Source organism: Culex quinquefasciatus, chromosome 3 (genome assembly GCF_015732765.1).
Source record: "Culex quinquefasciatus strain JHB chromosome 3, VPISU_Cqui_1.0_pri_paternal, whole genome shotgun sequence".
Classification (NCBI taxonomy): Eukaryota; Metazoa; Arthropoda; class Insecta; order Diptera; family Culicidae; genus Culex; species Culex quinquefasciatus.
This window is the reverse complement of record NC_051863.1, coordinates 51,379,746-51,397,110: the sequence shown is the minus strand read 5'-3', so window position 1 is coordinate 51,397,110 and position 17,365 is coordinate 51,379,746. Positions and strand designations below refer to the sequence as shown.

The 17,365-nt window shown below is 38.4% G+C and overlaps 2 protein-coding genes across 3 annotated transcripts; one reads left to right on the top strand and one right to left on the bottom strand.

Annotated features, from left to right (window-relative positions):
* On the top strand, nucleotides 1-883 carry LOC119769699. The gene is made up of 2 exons (XM_038263113.1): nucleotides 1-178; nucleotides 240-883. The coding sequence occupies exons 1-2, from the start codon at nucleotides 84-86 to the stop codon at nucleotides 841-843; spliced, it is 699 nt and encodes a 232-aa protein (XP_038119041.1). The 5' UTR covers nucleotides 1-83; the 3' UTR covers nucleotides 844-883.
* LOC119769698 (cullin-5) lies at nucleotides 868-16,433 on the bottom strand. Of its 2 annotated transcripts, none has more exons than XM_038263111.1 (6): nucleotides 15,848-16,433; nucleotides 6,974-7,303; nucleotides 5,845-6,920; nucleotides 5,662-5,782; nucleotides 1,209-1,892; nucleotides 868-1,151 (listed from the first exon to the last, which is right to left on the bottom strand). In XM_038263111.1, the coding sequence occupies exons 1-6, from the start codon at nucleotides 15,854-15,856 to the stop codon at nucleotides 1,014-1,016; spliced, it is 2,358 nt and encodes a 785-aa protein (XP_038119039.1). In that variant the 5' UTR covers nucleotides 15,857-16,433; the 3' UTR covers nucleotides 868-1,013. The 2 variants fall into 2 exon arrangements, with proteins under 2 accessions (XP_038119039.1, XP_038119040.1); XM_038263112.1 differs by having other exon boundaries at nucleotides 5,845-6,896.
* Nucleotides 16,434-17,365: the final 932 nt, after the last annotated feature.

Here is a 17,365-nt window from a genome sequence, read left to right as displayed (position 1 = left end):
ACATTTTGTTTTGAATTTGCATTGCATCGTCAGCGCAGAAGTTTGTGCCGGCTGATTTTTTTGTTGAGCAATTTTTCTCAAAGATGAGTTTAAACTTTGGTGAAATTGTGGAACCCTCTACGCGAGCCTTCTGGGACGATTACGACGAGGGGGACGAAGAGCTGGTTCCGCTAGCACCGTGAGTAATTTTGTACATTTTTATTAGAAGATATTTTTTTAAAAAAAATTCAACTTTTTAGTCTCGAGTGGGAATGGCTAAACGAGGACAACACAGAGCTAAAGCTGGACCAACTGAAGCACTTGCTAATCATCGAAGGCCAAGGTATTGCGGCCTTCGCCGGCACGGCGATTCTCAAGGGCCGATCTCCGGTTTGCCGGTTTCATAATATTTCCGTCGGCGTTTACCACGTTCCGGAGCGGGATCTGCTCGTCTGCTTGTCCGAGGAGAAGGAGCTGAACAGTTTTGGGAGGATAACGGAGAAGTTGGCGCCCTGGTTGGATGTGGCACAGCAGGTTACGGCGGTGTCCTTCCATCCGAGCGTAATGCACAAGGGAACGCCGGCTGAAGATGCGGAGGAGGTTTGTTTTATCCGGAGCATTAACGGGAGCGAGAAAGGGTTGGAGGCGCCGAACGTCATTACGGGTTTGTCGGCGGGAGCGCTGAGCTATCGGAAGTTCCGGGAGCATGCCGGATCGGCAGCAGCGTACGCCTGCTATCTGGACAGTCCGGTGGTTGATTCTGCGTCGGCGAAGCCGATTCTGAAACTGTTCAAAGCACTCTCGGTGGATTGTGCGGACAGTTATCAGCTCAAGTTTAAGGCCGGTTCGAATTTGTACATGTAAAACGGAATAAAACTCACTTGCCTCTGGATGTTTCTTAAAATTAGTATGGTTTATTTTGTGTTTTCCACCACAAGTTTAATATCGCTCAACAAGATAAGATGTAAACTCAATTCCGCATGTTTGCACCGCCCTGCAGACTCACGCGTTCCCTCCCTCTTCCCTCCCCCACCTTAAGCCATGTAAATAAACGTGTTGATGTCCTCGTCGTCCCGCCGCATGTACTTGTGCTCTATCAGCCACTCGAGCTGCTCCTTGATCATCTTCTTCGAGGGCAGGAACATGTTCTTCAGGATGTCCACCAGTTCGGCCTGCGAAATTAAATCACGTGAGGGGCAAGTCTTGAAATAATCAAGAGAGAATCTTACCTGCAACGCGGCATTGCTCAGTCGTTTCCGCATCTTCATGATCTTGATGATGGCCTCCTGGGTGCGCAATATCCGCAGCTGCACGATCGACTGATTGTCCTCCTGCTGGGACCGCTCGGTGCTCAGCTGTAGCCGTCCAACGAGATTCACCTTGCCCCGGCGCTGCGGCTTCCCATTCTTGACCAGCGCAAACTCCTGGTTGATCCAGAACAGCGTGTTCTCGGCAAAGTCCTTCGGATTGCCGACGGCCGGCTCGTGCAGCAGCAGCTGGCGCTTGAGCTTCGGGAAGGCCACCAGCGACCACAGCGTCCGCCGCAGCTCCGGATCGGGCAGTTCGGTTGCGAGGCGAAGATTCTCGTAGGAAACTTTCTCGTTTGGGCGCTGGTTCCACGCGAACAGCACCGCCATCTGGAACGTGGTCACGTCCAGGTCGAACCGGCCCGAGTTGTTGGCGAATGTGATGGTTCCGTTGCTCATGTGGTGATACCACAGCAGCTTCCGGCCGGAATGTTTCTTCTTGTAAAAGTCCTCCACCTCGGGGATGTAATCCTCCAGCTCGAGCGGCAAGCTGACCGAGACCCGCTCGGAACCGCGGGCCCACGCACCGGCGTTGAGAATCTTGATGTTGATGGCGTCGTGCCGGGTCGTCTGCGCCCGGAACTGCGTGTTCAGATCTTCACTAACCTGCAATGTTGCGAGAGAGTGTTTAATTGATGTCATCCACGGTTATAGTCAATCGCCCTACCTTGTTTTTTAACCTTATTTATTTTTAATTTTAAAGTGGGTATATTCAATTTGCCTTTGAATTTTAGATGGGATTTACCCGTAGAAATATTCTTCTAAATTTAAACATTCTTGGCGAAAAGAAAAGATTGGAACATTCAAAAATTAATGCTCCATCATTCAAAATTCAAATATCAAAAATTCGAAACTTTTTTTATAGTTTAATAGTTTTTTTGAATTTTTAAAATTGTAATTTACAAAATCCGAAATTTCTAAAATCAGAATTATAAAAATCTGAAATTAAAAACTCCAAAAAACTAAACAATCAAAAGTTCAAAATTTAAAGAAAAATTCAAAATTAAAAAAAATCAAAATTAAAATAAGTCTAAATTTGAAAACTAAAAAATATTAAATAAAAACAATTTTGAAAACAAAAAAAAACGGAAATCTCAAAAATTTTAAATTCTTAAATTCTTAAATACTTAAATACTTAAATTCTTAAATTCTCAAATTCTCAAATTCTCAAATTCTTAAATTCTCAAATTCTCAAATTCTTAAATTCTTAAATTCTTAAATTCTTAAATTCTTAAATTCTTAAATTCTTAAATTCTTAAATTCTTAAATTCTTAAATTCTTAAATTCTTAAATTCTTAAATTCTTAAATTCTTAAATTCTTAAATTCTTAAATTCTTAAATTCTTAAATTCTTAAATTCTTAAATTCTTAAATTCTTAAATTCTTAAATTCTTAAATTCTTAAATTCTTAAATTCTTAAATTCTTAAATTCTTAAATTCTTAAATTCTTAAATTCTTAAATTCTTAAATTCTTAAATTCTTAAATTCTTAAATTCTTAAATTCTTAAATTCTTAAATTCTTAAATTCTTAAATTCTTAAATTCTTAAATTCTTAAATTCTTAAATTCTTAAATTCTTAAATGCTTAAATTCTTAAATTCTTAAATTCTTAAATTCCTAAAATTCTTCAATTCTTAAATTCCTAAAATTCTTAAATTCTTAAATTCTTAAATTCTTAAATTCTTAAATTCTTAAATTCTTAAATTCTTAAATTCTTAAATTCTTAAATTCTTAAATTCTTAAATTCTTAAATTCTTAAATTCTTAAATTGAGTAATTCTCGCTGAAAGTGGACCACTATTTACACAAGGTGCGAAAAATCAAAAGCAACGTACTTTTCCAATAGCCCCCACCAAGTTATGAATGAAACCATGTTTGGTTGGTTAAATTTGTCCTCACCTCGGCGCCACGAAGCTAACACATTTTTTTAAATTGGTAATTTTGTGACTTAGACGCGTCCACAAAATTGCTCATAACTTTGCAAAACTTCAACGAACCCTTGATGTTTAGGGGTGTTTTGGAAAGGAAATGAGCAGAGCTTTCGAATGCACTTGTCAGAAAAATACCGTTCCATAAATTTTTTAGCCACAAAACACCAATGTATTTTTAAAAGTCATTTTTGAAGGCCGGCGCCCCGCTTTATCGAAAAACTGACAAATCCATTCGAAAGCTGAGACGATTTCACATAAAGGACCAATATATCTAAGGTGTATATTCCTCCTATCTTTTTTAATCCAATTTTGAATCTGCGAGCGCAGCGCTCCGTTCGCATTTCGGGCACCCAAAATGTTGCAATTTGCTTGCCCCATTTTAAGGTTTTGTCAAAAAATATAGGTGCTCACTTTTTAAATGATAGTTTATTGTCCAAGGATCAAAATGCACTTTCGATAATTGACCAATATTTATGTTTTTGGGTTCTTCTAGGCAATTTAACGTCGAAAAATAGTTTTTTTTACTTCTTTTTTTGTAAAATGCTCACTTACAATTGGGTGGACTTTTTTTCAGTAGAAATAATGAATGTAGCATGTAGGAAATTTCACCACGGAAATTTTTCTCTAAGAGAAAACGTAATTTTGATACTCCAGTGCGAAGATATTTTAGTTTAAGTGAGAAAAAAAGTGCCAATTTTACAAATTTCTCAGAATTAACAAGCACGGTCTATTATTTACATGCGGCATATGTTTTGGAGGCCAGAGTATGGTTTCTTATAGTTATTTTGGTCACTGAATTCGGATCTGGAATGTGCAAACCTTAAAATGGGGCAAGCAAATTGCAACATTTTGGGTGCCCGAAATGCGAACGGAGCGTTGCGCTCGCAGATTCAAAATTGGATTAAAAAAGATAGGAGGAATATACACCTTAGATATATTGGTCCTTTATGTGAAATCGTCTCAGCTTTCGAATGGATTTGTCAGTTTTTCGATAAAGCGGGGCGCCGGCCTTCAAAAATGACTTTTAAAAATACATTGGTGTTTTGTGGCTAAAAAATTTATGGAACGGTATTTTTCTGACAAGTGCATTCGAAAGCTCTGCTCATTTCCTTTCCAAAACACCCCTAAACATCAAGGGTTCGTTGAAGTTTTGCAAAGTTATGAGCAATTTTGTGGACGCGTCTAAGTCACAAAATTACCAATTTAAAAAAATGTGTTAGCTTCGTGGCGCCGAGGTGAGGACAAATTTAACCAACCAAACATGGTTTCATTCATAACTTGGTGGGGGCTATTGGAAAAGTACATTGCTTTTGATTTTTGAGCACCTTGTGTAAATAGTGGTCCACTTTCAGCGAGAATTACTCAATTCTTAAATTCTTAAATTCTTAAATTCTTAAATTCTTAAATTGTTAAATTCCTAAATTCTTAAATTCTTAAATTCTTAAATTCTTAAATGCTTAAATTCTTAAATTCTTAAATTCTTAAATTCTTAAATTCTTAAATTCTTAAATTCTTAAATTCTTAAATTCTTAAATTCTTAAATTCTTAAATTCTTAAATTCTTAAATTCTTAAATTCTTAAATTCTTAAATTCTTAAATTCTTAAATTCTTAAATTCTTAAATTCTTAAATTCTTAAATTCTTAAATTCTTAAATTCTTAAATTCTTAAATTCTTAAATTCTTAAATGCTTAAATGTTTAAATTCTTAAATTCTTAAATTCTTAAATTCTTAAATTCTTAAATTCTTAAATTCTTAAATTCTTAAATTCCTAAAATTCTTAAATTTTTAAATTCTTAAAGTCTTAAATTCTTAAATTCTTAAATTCCTAAAATTCTTAAATTCTTAAATTCTTAAATTCTTAAATGCTTAAATTCTTAAATGCTTAAATTCTTAAATTCTTAAATTCTTAAATTCTTAAATTCTTAAATTCTTAAATTCTTAAATTCTTAAATTCTTAAATTCTTAAATTCTTAGATTCTTAAATTCTTAAATTCTTAAATTCTTAAATTCTTAAATTCTTAAATTCTTAAATTCTTAAATTCTTAAATTCTTAAATTCTTAAATTCTTAAATTCTTAAATTCTTAAATTCTTAAATTCTTAAATTCTTAAATTCTTAAATTCTTAAATTCTTAAATTCTTAAATTCTTAAATTCTTAAATTCTTAAATTCTTAAATTCTTAAATTCTTAAATTCTTAAATTCTTAAATTCTTAAATTCTTAAATTCTTAAATTCTTAAATTCTTAAATTCTTAAATTCTTAAATTCTTAAATTCTTAAATTCTTAAATTCTTAAATTCTTAAATTCTTAAATTCTTAAATTCTTAAATTCTTAAATTCTTAAATTTTTAGAAGAAAATATTTCAAATATTGGAAATGCAATTTGTTTCGGAATGAAATTTGAGTTAGGATATTGATGCCAAGCCCAGTTATTGTTAATCGCCCTACCTTAATATCCTGGAACATTCGAGCGAGCTTGTTGACGTAGTCCGCCGGCATGCCGACCTCGCGCAGCCATTCGACCATGTCCTCTTCCTTTTCGCTGTCGGCGCTCGAGTCGAGGATTAATCTGCCAAAGAAAGACAAGTAAGTTATCTGAACGAACTCACCACCACCAATCCGTATACGAACCGTCGCGTGAGATGCGCCTTGTGGTACCGCATGAAGACGTCCTTATTGCTGACGTACTTGAGCACCAGCAGTACGTCCTTGAGGCGCAGTTCAATCTCCTCCGTGGTGAGTCGCTTGCTGAACGGTGTCCGCCGCAGCAGCATATCACAATAGTTGGCGAGCAGTTCGGGGCATTTGGACTCGGGCGTGGCGGATTTGATGCCGCGGGCCATCGCCGTCGCAGTCGTCGGCAGCTCCAGCTTGAACACGCTGATGTCGTTGACGACCGTTTTGAACGCCTTGTCGCGGGCCGTCAGGAAGCGTGGATCGTCGTTGAAGGCTTCCTTGACGAGATTGCTGAAGCGACGGAACAGCTCCAGCAGCCGTTCGACGTACTTTTCCGAGTCTTGCGTGATGACGTCGGCGGCGGCCAGCATGTCGGCCAGCCCAGCCTGCACGATGTGGTTCTCCAGGTCACGAAGCATCGGATCAACGCCACCCGCCACACGGTCCAACAGGCGGAACATCAGTTGCAGCCGTTCGGTTTCGCGAGCTTCAATCAGTGGTGCGCATTCGGCCAGCAGCGTCGGCAGATGGTCTCCGATTAGCACCGTAACGCAGCACTGAGCCAACGCGGTAATGCTACCCGGTTCCAGGTACCGCTCGGCACGCGCCTCCTCCTCGCGCAACTTTGCATCCGCATACTCCATGAAGCTCTTGACTCCGTCCGCCTGCAGCTGCTCGCTGGCCTTTAACCGGTAGAACGCCGACGTCGCCTGCAAGTACGCCGCCTCAAAGTTTTCCCGGTAAATCTCCAGCTTGTCCTCGGTGTTGGAGCACAGATTCACGTAACTCTCGCGTACGCCAATGACCAGCTGCGAGTCGAACGCTTCGCCGTTCCGTTCCGCGTGCACCAGCTTCATCGCCGAGTCCTGCAGCCGGTGCTTGATGTTCATGAAGATGCTCTGGTTCCACGAGTCCAGCATCAACTTCCGCACGATGCTGTCGTCCGAGTGGTTGGACTTTTTCGACGAACTGCTGCTCGAGTTGTGGCTGGAAGACTGACTCTTGCCCTGGAACCAAGAACCAACGCTCAACTAAAACCAAGAAATATTACCATCCCAATCCCAACGCGCGCGTGCGAACTCACCTGAAGTGCGTTCTCCAGCTGCCAAAACGGAAGCGGCAGGTAGCCACTCTGGGTGAAGAACTTGCGCCACTCGACGATGTACGCCTTGAGCAGGGCTTGCTCCTCGCGCTGGGCCAACACCCGGCTCTGGGCCTGCTTGATGAACGTGACGATGTCCTCCTGGAGGCAGTCGTGGATCTTGGTCGGACCCTTGTCATCCCACAGGCACACCAGATGCACCGCGTAGAACAGCTCCTGCCACTCGGAGTGCGTGACCGGTTCCTGCTTGAGCAGCTTCAGCACGATCGGCCGCATCTGGGGCCATTTCTCCTCGAACGATGGCTGGTTGGACTGTGGGAAAGGGCAATCATTAGTTTCCAAAATATCTGAGTAAGTAAGTGTAAGTGCTAATTATACACTTTTTTGAAGCCACATCAATCACGAGTAAGCGTGACATTGCATTTGCAGGTATGACCTTTTGAAAAAAAATCCGGGTCTTCGACGAGCAAAAACGGGAAATCGGCAAAAAATCCACTTTTTTAAAACTGCGATAACTTCAAAATTTCAGGGATGACCTATACATGTTTGGGTACCAACATTTTCGTAATTCAAAAAATCAGATCACCCTAACACGGCGTAGGTCACCGTCATGGCCTAGCAAAAAAAAAAATCGGGTCTAATTATTTCTAAGCTAAGCTAAGCTAAGGGATCATGTCTCGTGGCCTCAAAATTTGAATATTTTTTTTATGACCACTTAAGTGACATTTATGTATTATTTTGAAGCTGCATCTTTTGGTTTTAGTTGGTCCCGAGCAGCCTGATGGCAAGATTGTCAAATTGTATGTATGGGCCGCGATACTCACATTTGTTGGACCGTGGACCCCGCTATTTGGTCGCTTTACCCCTCTGACGCTAAATATAGGGTAAAAGAGCCAGCAAATGTGCAATTGAAAAAAAGTTTTTTTTGTGAAAAATTATTTTAAATTTTGTTTTTGATGAATAGCTTTGAATATTTTTTGTCAAAAAATAATAACTAGAAAAAATAAAATATTATCCAGCCTTTTGAGGACGAAGTCAATCGTTCACATTTTTTAATGTTAGCTTATACACATATTTTAGTGTTAAATGTCAATATTCCAAGAAGATAATCCCTGGGCTTTGTCATAATGAGTGTCATAGGTTTGATGCTTGTTTGGCAAAGAGTATGATTTGATTCGATGTGGAATTAAAATCGAAGTGTTCAGCATATTGCTGAAGCTTCCATTTTTACACATGGACACCACTTCATGCTGCGAGAACCCACTTTGGCGCAGTCTCAGGGCTTAATCGATGGCCGGTAAGCTGTCATCGAGACAAGGAGGTTCTCCGATAGTGGAAATATCACATTTGTACAATGAACCGCTACATATGTGATTTTTCCCTATCTTAATGTGGGTGTCAGGTTAGGATGCGGGTTTAAAAAAAAAATAGTTTTTGTAGAATTTAGGATTTTAACTATAAATATCAACTTTTTATACTTTGCCTTTAGTTATTTAGGGACAAAATTAGTAACAGTGAATTTAGTAATTCTATCAGAATCGGTGATTTTCATTCAAGTAGCATAAAAACCATTCTGATTTGTCAAAATTTCCATAGAGTCTCGATCAATCAATAGTGAAATGATATCGGACTAAATTCGTTGATCTGTTGAACTAACGGTTGTCGGATTATGATTGTATCGACCATTTTTGCGAATCGAGGATCTACTGGAATTCTGACGATCAAATGGTCGCCTCTTTTTCAATTCACGACTTGTAAAATATGAACTGTTAATCTATTTTTTTGTTTTTTAAAAGAAGCCAGAAAGGTTTTAAAAGAAACGTTGTTTTGGCTATTAATTAAAATGTCGGGGATTTGAGATAAGAGTAGCTTTCGGATAGGTTGCTTTAAATCTCGTATTCAATTCAAGTTAGGTAATTATCCGCAGTGAAAATTTGGATTTACATGAATAATTGAACATTTTGGACTTATGAATAACACACAACTGTGCAATGAGTCTGCGATCAGCAGAGGAGCGAGTCAGACGTGCGTCCCTCACAAACCAAAAAAGTGCTTAAAAAGTGCAAAAATGCCTCACGGCAAGAAAAAGAGGCGGTCCTCACCAGCAGGATCGGCAGATTTGAAGAAGCTAAAGAATGCCGAAGCGCTACCTGCAAAGCCAGGCAGTTTGAGCAAGGACGCTCAAAATTCGTCTGGAAACCAGTTCGCTACCCTCCCTGTGGACGTGAGCGAGAAGGAACAATTTGAACGACGGGAAAAGTTGCCACCCATTTTTGTGAAAACATCGTCATCGGATTCGGTGCGAAAGTGGCTGACCGGGTTTATCAAATCTGGTGCTTTACGAGCTTCCATTCGCTTGTGTGCTGATGGACTCAAGATTCTGCTACCTACCAGAAAGGATTACAACTATGTTCGGGATTTCCTGAACAACACAAAGATTGAATACTACAGCCATGACGATCCAGGTAAACGCCCCATGAAACAGGTCCTCCGAGGCCTGTACGACATGGATGTGAGTGTGCTGAAAGAAGAGCTCAAAACTCTGAAGTTGAACGTAATGGAAGTCTTCAAGATGACGAGACACAACAAGGACATCAAGTATCGTGATCAACTGTACCTGGTTCATCTCGAGAGAGGATCGACAACGCCGTCTGAGCTGAAAGCAGTTCGGGCAATTTTCAACATCATTGTGACTTGGGAACGTTATCGCCCAGTGCACCGTGACGTGACACAATGTTCGAATTGCTTGCAGTTTGGACATGGTGGAAGGAACTGTTTCATCAAGAGTCGTTGTGCAACCTGCGGAGGTGAGCACAAAACTCAAGCTTGCGAAACAATCAACGAGAACATTGAAGCCAAATGCTTCAATTGCGGCGGCGACCATTCGACCAAGAATCGAAGCTGCCCAAAACGTGCTGAGTTTGTAAAAATTCGGCAGCAAGCGACGACGAGGCACCAACCAAATCGTCGCAAAACACCACCAGCATACACGGACGTGGATTTTCCTGCTTTGGCGTCACCTGGAGCGGGATCTGCTCGAGTGGTTCCAAATCTGCAGCCATTGCCGTTGAATCAGCGGCAAAAAGTTGCAGAGAATACAACACCTCCAGGCTTCAGTCAGCAACCGAGGGAAAACCAACCAACATCAACGGGTGAAGGCAGTAGTGACCTGTTTTCACCACAAGAACTTCTGAACATTTTCATCGAGATGACAACAACTCTGCGTGGGTGCAAAACTCGCCAGGAGCAAGTAAGAACTCTTGGAGCATTCATCTTAAAATACAGTTCGTAGTTTACTCGTTCTAGTGATTTTGAATATTCAATGGATTTATTTTTTTTTAGTTTTAGGTTAGGATTAGTTGTTAAAGTGATTTTTTTTTCTTTTTTACCCAAATGTATTCTATTGAATGCAATAATGTAAAACAATTTGAAGCAAATAAATAAATTTGATCAGTTAATAATAAAACGAAAAATACAACAAAGATGAAGAGCATTAGGCCATACCACTTATCATGTAAAAGAAATGTAATTATTATAAGAATGTTCAATAAAGACATATTTAATTTCAAAAAAAAAAATCACAACTGTGCAATTATTCTAGAGTCAGATCCATACAGCGTCAGTGTTTATTTGGTCGAAGTGTACTAATTCATTGGCAGATCTGATTCTAGTTGTAATGTACGACAAGACTACTGACGGACGTGACAGGACGAGGGCCCAGTTTAGAGGTTTCGACATCAACGATGTGCGGCTGGATCACCCTCCCAAAAAAAAAAAAAAAAAAATGTCAATATTCCAAGAAGATAATGTCCAGCTTGTGACGATAAACTACTTTTCCTTTACTTAGAAATCGAATCCAGAAGGGAAACGATAACCTGCTATGTTGGTCCGCACCGGGTTCTGAACTCCCATTTACGAGTCGGAAGCGTTGCCGCATGGCTTGGTCTTAACAAAAAAATTAACTAGACAATAAATAACAATTTCAAATTACAAATCTAAATATTAAAAAAACTTATTTTCGAATTCACTCATAAATGGCCTGTATACCCTATTTTGTGCAACCAGTTTATGGAGCGTTCACCCTATATGGACTGTCAAAAGCGAGGTTCACTTTTTGACAAGCTTGCCACCAGTCTGGTCCCGAGCCAAAAGTCATGTTTGATGCCAGATTTCAATTAATTCCTGATCTTTTGTGTGACCAATTTTTGGTAAGAAGTTAGGAAGAAACCAAACACATAAGTGGATGCAGTTAATGAGTCTTTAATCCATTGTATCTTAGGTCCAGTCTTCAATGTAAGAAACACTATGTAAGAAGACAATATTTTCTAAACTCTTTGAAAAAATATTTTCAGAAAAGTTCACTCATGGCCATGGAAACCAATTTAAAAAATCGAAAAACTTGCAAATTTTTAATTAAAATCCAACGGTGCACTGTGTGTGTGTGTGTGTGTGTGTGTGTGTATGTGCAACCAACCAAACGGGACCACGCGGCCACTTCTTACAAATTGAGTTGTTTCCATGTTTTTTTTTTAGATTTTAACAGCAAATAACTCGCAAAGGCATTTGGATGGTGACTAGGGTGACAATAAAAAAAATTACATCAGGGATACCCTCTGATTCGATTCCTTAGGCAAAAATAAGTATCTGTGCAAATTTTGAGCCAAATCGGTAAAGGTTAAGGGGTCGCTTTTTACCGTTGAAGTTTATATGAGGAAAATCGCAAAAATGTATGCAGAAAAACATCGTTTTAATATTTTTCTGCCAGGTGGCGCGGGTTTCGCCCAACATTTTCCAAGAGTGAGATTATTGTAGGAAATTTAATTTCCTACAACTTTGTCGAAGGGTGCAAAACGATCCGAGTTGATCCTGATTTTTATGATTTTTCTAGTAAAAATTATTTTCTTATGTACTTCTTATATACCCCTTATATTCTTTCAAGTATATAAGCCAATTTCTTTTCATCGCATTGCTAATAACTCATCAGGATCAACTCGAACCTTCTTGCACCCTTCGACAAAGATGCTGGAAATTAAATTTCCTACAAGAATCTCATACTTGGACAATTTTGGGCGAGACCTGCGCCACCTGCTGCCAAAATCCTGAAGCGATGTTTTTCCCCATACATTTTAGCGATTTTCCCCATATAAACTTCAACGATAAAAAGCGACCTCTTAGCCTTAACCGATTTGACTCAAAATTGGCACAGTAACTTATTATTGCCTAAAGAATCGATCCAGGGGGTATCTCTTCAGATTTCCCAAAATTTTCATTTTTTCTTGTCACCCTAATGGTGACCCATTTCTACGCTGGCTAGCCGAGCGCGAGGTACTTCAGCTTTTATCGACAAGCCCCACCCTGAAGAACGTTTGCATCAATCGGGTTCAAACGTTATTTAGAACTTCCGAACCCTTGTCAAATGGACAAAGACCCAGCGCGTATTTAGTTGGTAGTAACAGTATTCCTAATTCCAGTCATAGCTCACCAAGCCGTGATGGCGTAGTGCAGCGATTCTCAACGGGGATACCGGGTCTACTTGATTTACACGGCATGGGGTAGCAGGCTAGAAGAAGGTTGAGAATCTCGGGCGTAGTGGTTAGCATTTTTGCTTAAGAATCGAAAGGACGGGGTATCGAACCCCACCTTGAGCGACTTTGATTTTTCATTCATTTTCAGTATTTCAAGTATTTCTAAGTCTGCAACTTTCTCATTGGGAGCAGATGAGCATCGAACCCAGGACCATTCGCTTACAAAGCGAACACCGTAACCAGTCAGCCACCGGCGCTCTTCTAATTAAAATCCAACAGTGCACTTTATCAAAATTTCGAAGTAAAGTACTTTTGATTGCAAATTCGATTTCTACATGAAAACGTTACTAAGTCCACCTTTAGGTGGCTCTCACCACCTATTCCTATAATGGAGCATTTCCATTTGAGCAGTTTTTGCTTTTTTCTACAGAGGCGTCGCGTCCACCTGTTCAACCTGTTCATAGGACAGGTAATCATTTTGATTTCTTTCTGAAGAAAGAATTAAAATATGTTCATCAAAATAATTGAACGAACATGCCAACTCTTCTTTGGATCATGAAACAACCAAGCGCATTCGTATCATAGAGCGTCAATGAAAATCTAACGCGCACTGAAAATCCTCCCAACCTGTTCGGATTTCTCCATGCACGAGTTCCCATACAACGCATCCAAAAATACACAGAAAACCCCCCCTATTTGTACGCGCTGGACGGTATGCATGTGGTAGTTCAGGGTGTGCATGAAAGCTTTTGGACAGTCGACAAAAAAACGCGCGAGCCGAGACACGAGCAGGGAGAGAGCAAAATATGGAGCTTTCTCTCTCTCTTTGAACTTTGCTCTCTCCCTGCTCGTGTCTCGGCTCGCGCGCTTTTTTGTCGACTGTCCAAAAGCTTTCATGCACACCCTGAACTACCACATTCATACCGTCCAGCGCGTACAAATAGGGGGGGTTTTCTGTGTATTTTTGGATGCGTTGTATGGGAACTCGTGCATGGAGAAATCCGAACAGGTTGGGAGGATTTTCAGTGCGCGTTAGATTTTCATTGACGCTCTATGATACGAATGCGCTTGGTTGTTTCATGATTCAAAGAAGAGTTGGCATGTTCGTTCAAATATTTTTGTAAAACTTTTTTAATTGTTATAAATAGTAGAACGGCATGTTGCTTCCAAAAAGCGTTTTTAAATGAAATAAAGTAATAAATAGCTCTGTTAAAAGTTAGCAAGCAAGTTCATCGAAAGATTTGCAAATTAATTTGGAAGAAAATAGAGCAAAATCTTTGACCTACCAAGCATAGAATCATTTGCTTTACATGTTTTTTTGTACAAAAACAAAAATAAATAAAGCATAAATAAGCTGTCGGAATAATTTCTATTTGGATGAATTCTTGAGTTTTGATCGGTTAATTTTTTTTGAAAATTTTTATAAAGTGATGTTTTTTATTTTATTTTATGGATTTATATTGAGATATGAGCTGCAGTAAAATAACAAAAAAATCTCAGATTTATTGCACTTAACTATGGCAATTATTTTTCATTTGTGGCTATCAATTCAAAATTTGTTATATGCCTAAAAAGCCCAATGCAATGCAATGCAAAAATACACGTTAAACGTCCAATCGATTGCACGAGTTTTTTTAAATGAAAAATTTAATTTTCATCGATATTATTTTTTTCCTTCTAGTTTTTTAGGGAAATTTTGAAGATAAACGTAAAATATATTTTTTATGGCCTAATTATTTTGGTCAGAAAACTAGAGCACGTGATTTCAGGATTAGAATGGTCAACATCCGGAATGTTTGCTTAGTGAGATTTGAAAATAATTAATAATTTTTGCTCTAATCTAATCCACTGGAACATAAGAGAAGTCATTCTAAAGAAAACTCCTGGGAAAAACTTGTGGTTGGATTACGCCTAAACTTTTGATTTAGTATTTTTTTTTATTTACAAAACAAGCTAATTATAGAATACTACAATGCAAAAAGCATTTCAATTTGATCATTGCTGTAATTTGGAAAAGTTACTATTTCAATAAAAATCATGTGATCAACAATTCTCACAACAATATTGCTAACATCATCTAATTTCTCTTTATTATGTAAAAAATATTTTTTTTAAATATAATTGAGCTAAAAAACTTGAAAATTACTGCAAAGATTGTTTGAACAGGTAAAAATTTTGGCCACGCGTCGCCTCTGGTATTCCTTATGGGAGAACTGTCATTTCTGAGCAATTCTCTGCTAAATCGATCATTTTTTCAGAATTTTATTTTTTTGTATTTTTTAATCCGGCTGAAACTTTTGTGGTGCTTTCGGAATGCCCAAAGAAGCCATTTTGCATCATTAGTTTGCCCCCCCATGTTATAAAAGTTTACCAAAAGTACAATAGTAATATTTGAGTTAATCCTTCAACCATTCCATAAATTGAGAAAGGGATCAAACCTCACTTGTTTGAAAAAAAGGGTAAAGATTGAAAACAATAGACAGTAAAAGAGAATATATTTTATAAAAAATCAAGAATGAATAGTAAGAGAATAGTGATTATATTTTAAAGAATAAAATGAGAAGCTGGATGTAGTAGATGTAAAATTAGACAATATGTTATAAATAGAGATAAAAACAAGCTTAGATTATAATAATGATAATTTATAGGACAGATAAAGAATTATTCTAATAAATAAATTCGCAATAAAAAAAAAAGATTAGGCAAATGATAAATAGACATGATATTACTAGTACATTAAGGAAAAATATATTTTAAGAAAAAAAAAAACAAAGTTTGTTACAGCAATATCAATTGGTAAAAAAGAGTGGAAAAGCTTTGAGAGATAAGAGAATCAAAAGTTAGTAAAATCAAAATCAAATGATGGATATTAAATAGAAGAATCAGTGAAGAAGTGAGAATCAGTAGAGCAAAATAAAAATAGGAGATAGGTGGTAGCTGAGAATGAAGAGAAGAGAAACCCCGTTGTGCAATGTCAGGTACATCCACAGCAGTTGACTCAACATACTGCGAATCAAAACAATACCGTCTACAAACACAAATTACTTCCCTTTCCCACATTGTCGCGCCCGTTTCTTTCAGCCGTCTCGACTATGACCCGCGGTGGTCAAAGAATCGATACGACTGTAGGGATTGCGGTATCAAGAGCTAAGATCACGACAACGACCTCTGGATCAAACCGAGCAAAATCTACAAAAACTGCTTCTTAATTTAACCTGTAGCAGCAGGTCCAGCAACAACAACAAAAACTCTAATTCTTCGACATTCCTCAAGGACTTTGGCCCAAAGAGGTTTTTCTAGCCGTCCAAGGCCGACCAAAATATTTACATACCTTGAGCATAGTTTCTGTGTGTTTTCCCCCTTCTCCCTGCTGCTTGCTTCTCCGATGTCGTGTGCCTTCTCCTACGGGGGAAGAATCTGGGCTAACCGCTGGTCTCACTTGTATCCGCGGTTGTTGTAACACCTCGAAATTCACCTTCTTTTGCTCACTTCCGCACCTTTTGTTTTGTGATGTGATAATCAGACACCTTCGTCGCTCTTAATCAGAGGAATTAACCCCAGACACTCTGATCATTGACGGCTTTCGGGGGAAGGTCTCTTGGTGGTGGCGTAGTCCTCTCCGACCCAGTCGTCCTTGCGGGGGCCTCACCACAGTTTGCTGCTGCCGATGCACTTTTTGCTGGCCGCGGTGGCTACTGGCATTGTGGGGTGACAAGCTCCCTGGAACTAGCCAAGTTTTGCAACAACTTGGATTTTTTCTTCACCTAAACTATACACTACACTCCGATGGCCACCAATTGAACAGGGAAAAAAAAGTCGCCAATTCACCGTCGTTCGTGCTGATCTGTGTGTTTGCCGGAGAGAGGACGACAATCTTTTTTTTTGCCTTTTTTGCAATCGCCACTTTCTAATTTGTGACAGTTCGAGCCAAACATTTCATTAGGGCACAAAAGCCAAAACCGCGATTCGAGAAAATCGCTTGCAAAAAATGGACAACTTGTTTCAATTCCTATTTAAAAAATAAGCATGACTGATGGTATTTTTAATGATGATTCGATAAAACACACCATTATCCTCAACTCTGCTTTACTGCTTCTTAATTTATGTTGATTTTCGCAATAAAACTCATAATTTTAAAAAATCTCGCTATTGGGCCCTTTTAACTTTCCAACAAGGGGTTGGAAACTCTTAGAGCTATAATTATTATGTTAGCTAGTATACTTATTATTTCCTTTACATATCGCCAGTATACTTACCAATATACTAAGAGTATCTTAATATACTAACAGTTTATTGCTTTTCGGTTAGTATACTAACAAGTATACTGGAATATCGTTAGTATACTAAGTATACTTGCTTTCCAACTGTTGTTCATAATGGGCCCTTTCTTAATGCAATTTCGAACAGAACTGAAAGGGCACTAATGCGCTGTCACCGGATTGTTGTTTTGAATGATGTTTATGGGCCCTTTTGTTTAGTTAGAAATAATGAGGAATTCAGTGGAAATTTTGATAATTGGTGAAGTTTTATGATCGAATGGAGTAGATAAGGTATGTGAAACTTTAAAATTCTTCAAAAGTGTACTGAACAGCAGCCGCGGGCCGTATTCAATATTGTATTTCGACGATGTTTTTTTCTGCAGAAATCCTTGGTGAAACGTTAACCAAACTTTGTTTTGAAGTGAACTAGTGTTAAGAATGTATAAAAAGTTCACTTTATAACATAGAAAGTTCCTTAACCACGAAAAACTAACGAAAAAGAAAAGGGCACAATTGATTTTTTTTTTCTGGTTTGGAGTGAACATTGTTATGTGCCCTTTTGTTTTTTTGATTTCTTCAATAGGAAATTG